The sequence below is a fragment of the Sinocyclocheilus rhinocerous genome, unplaced genomic scaffold (genome assembly GCF_001515625.1).
Source record: "Sinocyclocheilus rhinocerous isolate Xijiao unplaced genomic scaffold, SAMN03320098_v1.1 scaffold2570, whole genome shotgun sequence".
Classification (NCBI taxonomy): domain Eukaryota; kingdom Metazoa; phylum Chordata; class Actinopteri; order Cypriniformes; family Cyprinidae; genus Sinocyclocheilus; species Sinocyclocheilus rhinocerous.
The window spans coordinates 346,811-357,902 of record NW_015629500.1 but is presented as its reverse complement, the minus strand read 5'-3'; the positions used below and the strand labels follow the sequence as shown (position 1 = coordinate 357,902).

At 36.8% G+C, this 11,092-nt stretch overlaps 1 protein-coding gene across 1 annotated transcript; it reads right to left on the bottom strand.

The window, feature by feature from the left end:
- Positions 1–861: 861 nt before the first annotated feature.
- LOC107738935 (taste receptor type 1 member 2-like) lies at positions 862–7,205 on the bottom strand. Its single transcript, XM_016550862.1, has 6 exons — positions 7,018–7,205; positions 6,594–6,891; positions 5,727–6,467; positions 3,629–3,755; positions 1,339–1,796; positions 862–891 (listed from the first exon to the last, which is right to left on the bottom strand). Exons 1-6 carry the CDS (start codon positions 7,203–7,205, stop codon positions 862–864), a joined length of 1,842 nt encoding a protein of 613 aa, XP_016406348.1.
- Between the last annotated feature and the right edge of the window lie 3,887 nt (positions 7,206–11,092).

Below are 11,092 nucleotides of genomic sequence, written 5' to 3'. Positions count from 1 at the left end.
TATCTGCAGTGAGATCAGATTATTTATTTGTTTTGTACATGCAAAATAAAACAAAATAAAAGGGTTGCAAAACTACTATTGCTACTTTAATCTTTCTTTGCAATATTTGTGATATTCACTATGTATAAAAGGTCAAATTTTCTTGGGCCATTAAAGCAAAAGGGAGACGTACCATTTCATTTTTGCACATTTTCAAAAATGTAGTGCTTATAATATGTTGTAATGAAAAAGTATATATTATATAATGCTACAAATGTGGGTTTGGATAGACAATCAGCATGACATCAAACATACAAGAGTGACAATCCAAACCTCACAAATATATCCTATCCATTGATTACTTGGTTACGTTATGAAAGTTTTGAAAATGTTCTTTATTACATGTTAAAAGGAAGCATACTTAGGTATAAATGCTTGCATGTAAACAACAACTGTATAAATGTTCAAATTAATCTTTTTATTGTCATAAATCACAGTAGTGTTATGGTGTGAAATGAACCCCAGAATGTATCTTCTTTCTCTATATGTTTCTTTAAGACTTTGGTAACAACAGTGAAGAATCAAAGCCAACAGTTTAAGAGTTCACTTCCAGGCTGACGGTTTTTGTAGATTACTGCCTCAACATTTTGACCATGAGCAACAAATTTAACCACATACGTACATGGAAGTTCCTATATAAACTAGTTTACAAGGTAAGTAGATAGGGAATGCTTGCTAAAATGTCCAGAAAACATTTAGATATTTGACAGATAAATACAAGTGTGTTTTAAAAACACAAGCATCCTCCGACTAAAGTGAACTGCAATTCCCTTCGATGGATTGACTTTAAATGCAAAACGTTAAATGCATCTTTGTTTTGGTCTAAGTCCTACTAATGGTCTGGGTGTAATTCTGAATAGATGTTTGAAAGTATGCAGCAGTGTTCTTTTGCGGCTGGAATATTATGATGTAAGATTTTGTTATGAAATAACTGAAGAGAATTCCATTTATACTAGATATCTGGGCCATTGCATTTAGAAGCATGATGTACTTGCTTTTGACAGAGAGGTATGCTGTGAAATATACAATCCAGCTCAGATAGTACAAAATTAGACTGAAGGTTATTGATTTGGCCTCGTTGTAATTTTTCGGCAGATCTCTTCCCATGTAAGAAAATATAAGACACAGGAGACCAAGAAACCAACTTATAAACACAACTATGGTAAAGGTTATAGCGTTCCCCATTTCACACATGAGCATAATTTGGTCTTTAAAAGTCCATGAGTCAGCAATGGGTTTGTCAGGAGAGACAGTCATCCATATCACACAAGAAATTAAATGAATGAAAGAAGAAAATGCAATGAAGAGCCACTGTCCGTTGTGCTTTACCCAAAGGCTGTGCAGCTTAGGGAACTGAGCAGCCATTTTAAAAACACAAATAATTTGAAAGGAACGGACAGTCAAACAGGAAATACAGATTGTGAAGAAAAATGCAAATATGGCATTTCTCAGGAGGCAAAATACAAATGTGGGTTTTCCAAAGAAAAAGAACACACTTATACTAGACATAATCAAACACATTAACATAAGGAGACACATGCTGCCACCAGCAGACTTTACCACTGGTGTGTTGAAGTTGTAGGCAAAAAGGCAAAGTATAGCAATAAGGAGAATAATTAGGCATGTGGCAGAAAGCATGACAATGATGGAGGAAATTTCTGCAAACTCAAGATAGACAACAATACGTGTCTTACATGCTGTGCTGCCCTCATCAGACCATTCGCTCTCTAAACATGGAAAACAGGTATAGGGGTCCCCTGAAAAAAAAAATAATAATATGGATGTTAAGTAATGCCTTTTTACCAAAAGCCATAATAATAGTAAATAAATGTGGGAAAATATTTTGTTTTCACATTTCAAAAAGTACCCTAATTCCAGTAAAGTATTGGTGATAGAGTGGACTGAAGATGCTTAAAGGGGTGGTTGATTGCGATTTCACTTTTGTTGTTTCAGGGTTGGCATCATCTGAGGTCCTCTGAGGGGTTGGCATCATCTCTTCTCAGGTGTTCTGGATCCAGACTGAAGCTTGTGTAAATCCTAGTTTACCACGGGATGTCAATCCCGTGGCAAAAACAGAGAAACAAATAGGGACATAATTAGCGTAGCTGCTGTTCCAACCAAGCAAAATTGATTTGTTTAGCCCAAACTAAAGAATAATAATGTGCATTTGATCAGATATAACTGCAGTACAAGATTATGATATGCATTATTTGAATGCTTGGCCAAAGAGATGTGTCTTTAATCTAGATTTAAACAGAGAGAGTGTGTCTGAACCCCGAACATTATCAGGAAGGCTATTCCAGAGTTTGGGAGCCAAATGCGGAAAAAGCTCTACCTCGTTTAGTGGACTTTGCTATCCTAGGTACTACCAAAAGTCCAGAGTTTTGCGACCTTAGGGAGCGTGATGGATTGTAGCGTGGTAGAAGACTAGTTAGGTACGCAGGAGCTAACCCATTAAGGGCCTTATAGGCAAGTAATAATATTTTGTAACTGATACGGAACTTAATAGGTAGCCAGTGCAGAGACTGTAAAATTGGGGTAATATGATCATATTTTCTTGACCTGGTAAGGACTCTGGCTGCTGCATTTTGGACTACCTGTAGCTTGTTTATTGAGGATGCAGGACAACCACCTGTGCATTACAATAGTCCAGTCTAGAGGTCATGAATGCATTAACTAGCTTTTCTGCATCAGAAACAGGTAACATATTTCGTAGTTTGGCAATGTTTCTAAGATGGAAGAATGCTGTTTTTGTAACATGGGAAATATGTTTTTCAAAAGACAAGTTGCTATCTAATATAACACCCAGATTTTTGACTGTAGAGGAAGTAACAGTACATCCGTCTAGTTGCTAATTGTAATCCAAGAGATTCTGTGTACTGTCTTTTGGTCCAATAAGTAATATCTCTGTCTTATCCGAATTTAATAGGAGAAAATTATTGGTCATCCAAACATTTTTAACACACTCTGATAATTTAGAAGTTTCATCTGGTCTTGTTGAGATATCATCAGCATAACAGTGGAAACTAATCCCATATTTTCTAATAATATTACCAAGGGGCAACATGTATATCGAAAATAGCAGAGGACCTAGGACAGATCCTTGTGGCACTCCATATTTTACTGGTGATAATCGAGATGACTCCCCATTTAAATGAACAAAATGGTAGCGATCGGACAGGTAGGATCTAAACCATCTTAAAGCCTGCCCTTGAATACCTGTATAGTTTTGTAATCGATCTATGAGTGATTTCACTTTTTTAACGTTAGTGTGTAATGTTGCTGTTTGATCATAAACAATATATGCAAAGTTACAAAGCTGAAAGTTCAATGCAAACAGAGAAATCGTCTTTCAAAATTCTGGCAGTTTAATGCCTACAAAAAAGGCTGGTAGGGACTACAACAAGTTACTTCCTGGGTTCGTGATGTAACAAACCCAGATAAACCTCAGAAAAGGCGGGCATTATGAGAAGCGTTAAACATGGACGTGCGTGCAGTTGCCGTACTACCCATAAACACAATCAAGCCTAGAAAAAAAACAGTGAACCACCCTTTTAAATACCAAGGTGCCACTGAACGCCGTACTTACGAGAATAGTCCACATAGCTGTTACGTGGGCATTTTGTACAGGTAAAGCAGCAGCTATGAAAACCTTCAGGTTTCCTTGAATATCCCGGCTTACACTCAACAGAGCAGTTTGAGAAAGGAACCTTTAAGGAATGTAAAATATGTTATTAAAGTTTTTGTAACTAAAATCAGTGTTCTCAAACAATTAACACAGCCTGAACACTACGTAATTTCCATAAATGGACTGAAAATTACAAAATACAAATTACATAATTCCCTTAAACACTACACACAAATTTTTCAGATCTGCTATAAAATCAGTTGTTATCAGACAACTAAACTAACGCCATCTTCATTATTCCACTGGCATCAAATTGATATCCTATGCATTAGTAAGGACTTTACTTTGCATTTGCTTTGCATGAAAGGGATCATCTGAGAAACTAAAGAGCAAATATTATAAATGAGAGACAAAGGCAGAGAATGAAAATAGGTGGAGTGAGCTGAGGAAGAGTAAAGGGAATTGAAGGAAAGGTAAGCTAATAGTGTGACCAATTCACACTATTAGCTTATTAACATCAATATTACTAGCATATTGGCTGTTTATTAGTACTTATAAAGCATATAATGCCTTATTCTGCATTACCATATTTTAAAACCTTTAATCCTACCCCATACGGAAACTTAACAACTACCTCACTAATTATTAATAAGCAGCAAATTAGGAGTTTACTGAGGCAAAAGTCGCAGTTAATAGTAAGTCAATAGTGAGAATTGGTCCCTAAATTAAAGTGTGACTGAAGGAATCTGAAAGGGAAGATTTCCCCCTACACTTTCAAGGCTGAGCAATGAAAGCATTGAGGAAAGATGAGGCACCCTCTAAAAGATGAATTGTGGTCTCTTCCTGGGTTCTATTCTACCTATAGTCAATCTCTGCAAAAAAAAAAGGGGGGGAATGTCATTGGTCAGTCTGCTACAGTGTGTCGCTGGTCAACAATGACCAAATATCACCATCTGTTTTGTTTGTCATTCTGTGCTTTTTTGATAATAAACAGTAATAAAAATGAATAGCAAGGTTTTCTTGGGTTTACGCCAATGTCCAATTCCATCATGCAGTGTTGGTTAAAAAAAATCACCTACATTTTGTGATGATGTTGCTTCCACCATATTCTCCATTTCTAAATCCATTTGTGAGATTTCTCCTCCTGAGACAGAGTGTGTTCGACCACAAACTTTATGAAAAGGTTACTCTTCTCCAAGCAACAGAAGAGGCCTGCAGAAATATCGAGGCATATGCGTGCCAGGCATGAATTCCAAGTGAATTCACCCCGTCCTTTCTTTAGATCCACAGCTCAAGACAAACACATGGGGGGAAAAAAACTTCTCCATTGTGTCAACTTCATGATAAATGGACTTTTTCCATATTATACTTATGTATGAATAGTAATCAGCTGATAACGTTTTGACATCAGTATTTGCTTTCTGTGTTCGCCGAAAATTTTGCATGAATCATTTTGCTAGATGGCTGTGTTAATTGTTTTGAGAGTATTGTCATTTGTAGAAATATGTCAAACAGGTTGAGAAAAGCTGTAATCTACAAAGGTAAATGTTTAGATAAAAGCTCACCAAAAATAAATGAATGCAACTTACAGAATCATTGTTAAGCCAGGTCAAGAGAGAGTTGTCAATGGTAAAAGTAGTTTCTGGATATGTATCATATGTGCCCACCATCTCAAACTGTGGAGGATTCACATCAGTGTGCCAGTGCACAACTGCATAACTGATGGTTGGATCATAATTTTCATCGTATTTCACCTGGCGGCCATTGAGTGGAAAATCTAAATTCTTCATTTCTCCCAAAAGCTGTTGTGAAGTGTGTTCAAATAAAAAAAAATTCAACAATAAATAAATAAATAAATAATATAAAACTATAACATTAATAAAATAAATATTATTTATTTATTTATTTATTTATTGTCTAAAACTTACATAATAGCATAAATGATAATTCAATATAATTTATAATATGCCATTTGCTTAATATATAAACAATGTTGTTAATTATTTAATTAATTAAAACATTGCAATATCTTTTCATTAATTAAAATGAATTCACTTACCATGTATGGCTTGGCCTTTGGGTTTTTTGGGCATACATTCATATCACACTGCAGAACGTTATGTAATGCATGAGCTATGGTATATATGGCAGCGTAGATGGCGAAGGAGAATGAGGGATTTTCGTTTATAATCTCCTCGGCGGTCAACAGTGGGCAGTAATCACAAACTTGATTGCATGTCTTATTCTTACTCTGGACATTACTCTCAGTGCTATATCCATTAATTCTCCTGTCTTTATAGATGAATTTATCAAATCCTGGTAATGACAACAATCTCTCTGTAATGCCAATGACTGTTCCAATTTTCCCAATTCCCGGCTCTCTAGGAAGCTGTTGATTCATAGCCCAAGTTTCACTCGCAATCCATACTTTGTCTCGGATATTCTCCACTATGGCAGTTTTGATTATGTTGACTGCATATTGTGGTACAGCGAAAACAACAATGACATTGATGTTGAGCATATCAATCTTTTTAAGCGTTTGACTGTAGTTTGCATGTAAGCTCAGACCCTCTTGATAGGCCAAACAAATGCCAGTATTGCTTATATACTTGTTAAACAGCTTTAGTCCATCTGAACTGTAACTGTCTTGGCTACCAAGAAAGGCAACCCAGTTCCATCCAAACCACCGTATGATGTGAATAATCATCTCTATCATGTCTTTGTTGCTAGGGACTGTTCTTAGAAAGGAAGGATACTGCATTTTATTGCTTAATGCATAGCTAGAAGCTCCATAATTCACCTTTGAAAGAAAAGAAAGCACTGTATTATAAACCATTCATTTAGCATTACATAGTAACTTGGTATTTCAGAATAGTAGGAAATAAGCGTTTAAGTACTTTATTTTGTAAAAATAAATTAAATTTACCAATGGTATAAGGCCCATTGTGATTAATGGTGCAATAGTAATAGTTCTTGTGCTTCCATATGGCCCTGTTAAAGCAATCACTTTAGGCTGATAGTTGTTGAGCTTTTCTTTGGGTTTTATTGAGCCATTCTTTGAGACAAAACTTAAGATTGAAAGGAAATTCTTTGTATTAGAACAATGGTCAAAAATGTCATAGCCCAGAGAAACATTGGGCAGAAGAGTTGTAGAGTTATTAATCTCCTCAACAGCAAACCTCATCACTTGCAACATCTGATAACCAGACGTGGAGGTACTGTGCCTAAAAAAGAGCAATGAGGAAGTTAATAGCATGTAATTTAATATTCAGTTCAGAAATATGAAATGCTTCTTTGATTTAAAATACTGCATAGCAATAATCCTACACTGGTAAAAGGTCTTTGCTTACCTGAAACATTCAGTGGTCTCTGGGGTGAAAATCGATGTCACTTGGTCAATTTCATGTAAAGCAAAAAGGCCACCCAATAAATAATCTCCCTCCAAGCTGAAGTCAGACGTTGAATGTGGCCAAGAAATTTTGGAAAAGGAACAATTAATAAAGCACAAAAGGAAAACGCAAATTCTGCTGAGAAGCATGGTTTAAGATAGACCGTTGGTCATGAAACAGGGATGTACAGTGGCTAGCCGTATGATGAGAGAAGTGAGACTCATATAGTACTCTTAATTTGTTTAAAACACATTTCTATTTGCTTAAACCACTTTATTCACCGATTCAAATGCCTATTTCCATATCTAAACTCACAAAGCATATGTCAATCTGTTATTAAATAGAGCATTACACCACAAACATCTCCTTGTATGAGATTTTATGGAGTTAAGGCTGTTACATCACATTTTGAGTATAAAAAAACAATTTAATGCACTCCCTGAGGGCTGAAAATGCTGAAAACATGAATTCAAAGATGTCCAATGGACTAGAGAAAAACATCAACGTTATCTGTTGTTTTACAAAATCCAAATGAATCCTACGGAAACAGTGACCTTAAAACAGGAAGGTTATTCGCATATATTTTTACATTTACATTAAATTTGCTTAATCCAGTTCCTGCATCTATTTAAATGATTTTGCATATCTGGCAATAATATAGATATGTCATCCAACAAGTGTCACATTACACAACCAATGTCACTTATTACTGACATAGATTTCTAAGGATATTCTGCACAGGGACCAGATTTTCCATAATGTATTATATTGCAGTGTTTTATCATATAGGCACTATGAATGCAAATTGATAGCTTATAAATAACATTAACTTTCTACGAAGTCTATGAGTATGAAAATAGTAATATCTCTCCTAATATATTTATTTAAAGTTACACTTGCACATTTTTAGTGTGCTATTGCAACAAAGAAAAAAAATAGCTTTTAACAGAAAACAAGTCATTTATGGCATCAGTAAGTAAATAAACAAATAAGCAAACGAACGAACGAACAAATGAGGATAGCCCAGTGCTTAATTTGTAATTTGTGCCATGAAATAAAAGTGTTTAAAGGTGATTTCATTACTTATAATAGTTTGATGCTACTTTTAAAAACTTTTACACAATAATAAATAAATTGTGTTTTTGTCAAGAGTCATCTGAATGGTGTACACGCACATCAGACTGTACTTATAATAGTTTTCTATACAAAGTAAGTCACACTTTATATTAGGTGTCTTTAATAAAAATGTGCTTATGTTAAAAATTGATTGTTAGGTACAATGTATTTGTTGTGGTTTTGAATTGCAAAACACACTTGCTGCAGATGTGGGATACAGTTAAAAATGGGGTAGGTTTTGTGGTATAGTTAGGTAAGAGTGGTTTAAGGGCTAGGGTCAACAATGTAATTTTAAAATAGACATAATTACAGCTATTAAAGGGGTCCTATTATGCCCTTTTTACAAGATGTACATAATTAGGTGTCCTCAGAATGTGCCTATAAATTTTCGGCTCAAAATACACCAAGAACATTTAATATGTCATGCTGTAAATATCTCTTTTTAGGTGACTCTTTAAATGCAAATAAGCTGCTGCTTCTGCTCCCTGCTCCTTTCCAGAGGAGGGCTGTGGCTTTACGGCTAGTGCCTTGGTTACCTGCTATGGAACAACAAATAAAACATCTGTTTGTTTTTGATTATCACTTTAATGCTCCTATATATGATTTTTTGAGCGCAGACAAGAACACACATAAGCACATAAAGTCAGCTCTTGCCCGTCAAGTGTCAAATACACAGAATGTTGTGTCAAAAACACACAAAGTTCACATAAACATAATTGGTTATGTCTGCGAATGTGTTATGTCGACGAACAGCTGCATGTGTGTCAGTACATTAGATCTGTCTCTTGGGCATGGTGACAACACATTACTAAGGCAACTGGACCAGGTCTCGTCTGAAATTATAGTTGTGCTCTGCTTTTTATTTGTGTTCTGTTTATTTTTTTTGGCCAGATTTAACAATGCATCCCTTCATTTTTTTTTTTTTTTTTTTTTTGCATATTCATTGGCCAGGAATTATTTAAATGAGGGATATTATGACACGTATGTTCTTGGAAGATAACTCAGGACTGCAATCGAGGCATTTGAAGGAGATTAGAAACAGTGCTTTCTGACATGGAGAATAAATCCCTTTGGAGTGGATTCTGGAGTGGACATAATAGGACCCCTTTAAAAATATAATAACATGCAGGTATTTTTTTTAAATTAAGTACCAAGTAAAAAAATGTGTATGTACACAATAAGTGTATTGTATCAAATTAATATTACAGTTTATTTTACAGTACTTATACTTACAGTGTGCACCCAAGAACATACTGGGTAGTATAAGGTAACTACATGGGTTACGGTTAGGTTTAGGGGTAGGTTCAGGGTTTGTACCTAGTTGTTACCCATTGTAATTACTATAATAAGGACATAGTATGCTCACGTGGAACAGGACTAAAATAAAGTGCTACCAAATTAATAATTTAAATATTTGTACATAGTAGTTAAAGACATTTAAATTTATAAAGTGTGAATAATAATAAAGTCAAGGTTAGTATTAGGGGTTAGAGTTGGGTTTTGTGGTAAGGGTTGGGTAGCGGTTAGGGGGTAAAATTAACAGTGTAACTACAAATGTTAATTAAATGCAAGTACTCTACATGTAATTACAATGCACCAATATGTATGCACATAATTAGTTTTTTTTTAATTGGTCTGGTTCTATTTTCATAAGTAAGGTGTGCATTTTCAAAACTCTATACTTGTCAGTCCTGTGTTCCGTGTCTTGTGTTTTCCTCCCCCAAGTGCCCCATGACCTAGTTTCTCCCATGTCTGATTATGTTCATTAGTTCCAGGTGTGTCTTGTTAATTCCCTCATTTTGTTCCTGAATTTAAGCCCCGTGTTTTCCTGAGTCCTGCGTGCTGTCTGAACGTCAATCTCCGTGTGCTATGTGCGTGTTTCCGTGTTTTGGATGTAAATAAAGTCTGATTGCTTTGGATCTCCTTAGTCTCCGCACTCCTTCATCCCCTCGCTCCTCGCAGTAGGCACACCATGACAGAAGACAGCACCAGCAACAGTAATGCCGAGTTCACACTGCATGATTTTAGCCCGATTTTTCACTCGCCGACAGGTTTTGCGAAATCGCCGACAAATGCCCGAAATCGGAGGCAAATCGGTGCTCGTTCACACGAGTGACAATCACGCAGTGTGAATTATCAAAGACGCGATCTGAGGGAATCGCCGACAGGTCGCAGACGCCCGTGAAATATTTGGCATGCTAAATATATGGAGCTGTCAGCGATTCACAATCACGCTGTGTGCAATGATTTCTGACTGAAAACTACATCGGCGATGACCTACAGCCAATGAGAGACCAAGATACAGGACAGAGGGAAGTTCAGAGAGGAGTTATAGACCAGAATATCAGTATTTTAATAGATATAGCCTATGAACACTTATATCATACAGACACAAGCAAACATTTGCTTGACCAGCCACAACATCAGCAGTTCTCCGCCATAGCCCGCAGAGATCTCCCGTTCGTGGAGTACGCTCGGGAATTCTGTGGGCTAGCCGTGATGACGGCATTGGATGATGCGACGTTGAATTCGCTGTTCTGGATCGGGGCCATCTACCATTGCCCCGTGGACCTCCCAGACACCACTGGACTGTACTGGAGGGATGGTATCCTCTGGTGTCTGGAGAGTGTCCGGCCCCGATTCAGAACCAGCAACAGAACCAGAACCGTCAAGTCCGCCGGCCGCTCCGAAGTCAAGCCCGTCAGCCAATTCTCTCCCAAGCCCTCAGCTGACAGCAGTCCGATCCTTAACCCTAAATCAAAGGAGGAATATGAGGAGGAAAAGGCTGTTGGCTTCTGCCCCTGAGTCGGCTCCAGTTCCCACGTTCAGCCCAAGGAGGTCTCTAGTCCCCACGTCATGCCCAGAGAGGGCCGCTGTTCCCACATCCGGCCCACGGAGGGCCTCAGAAGCCGATATTCTC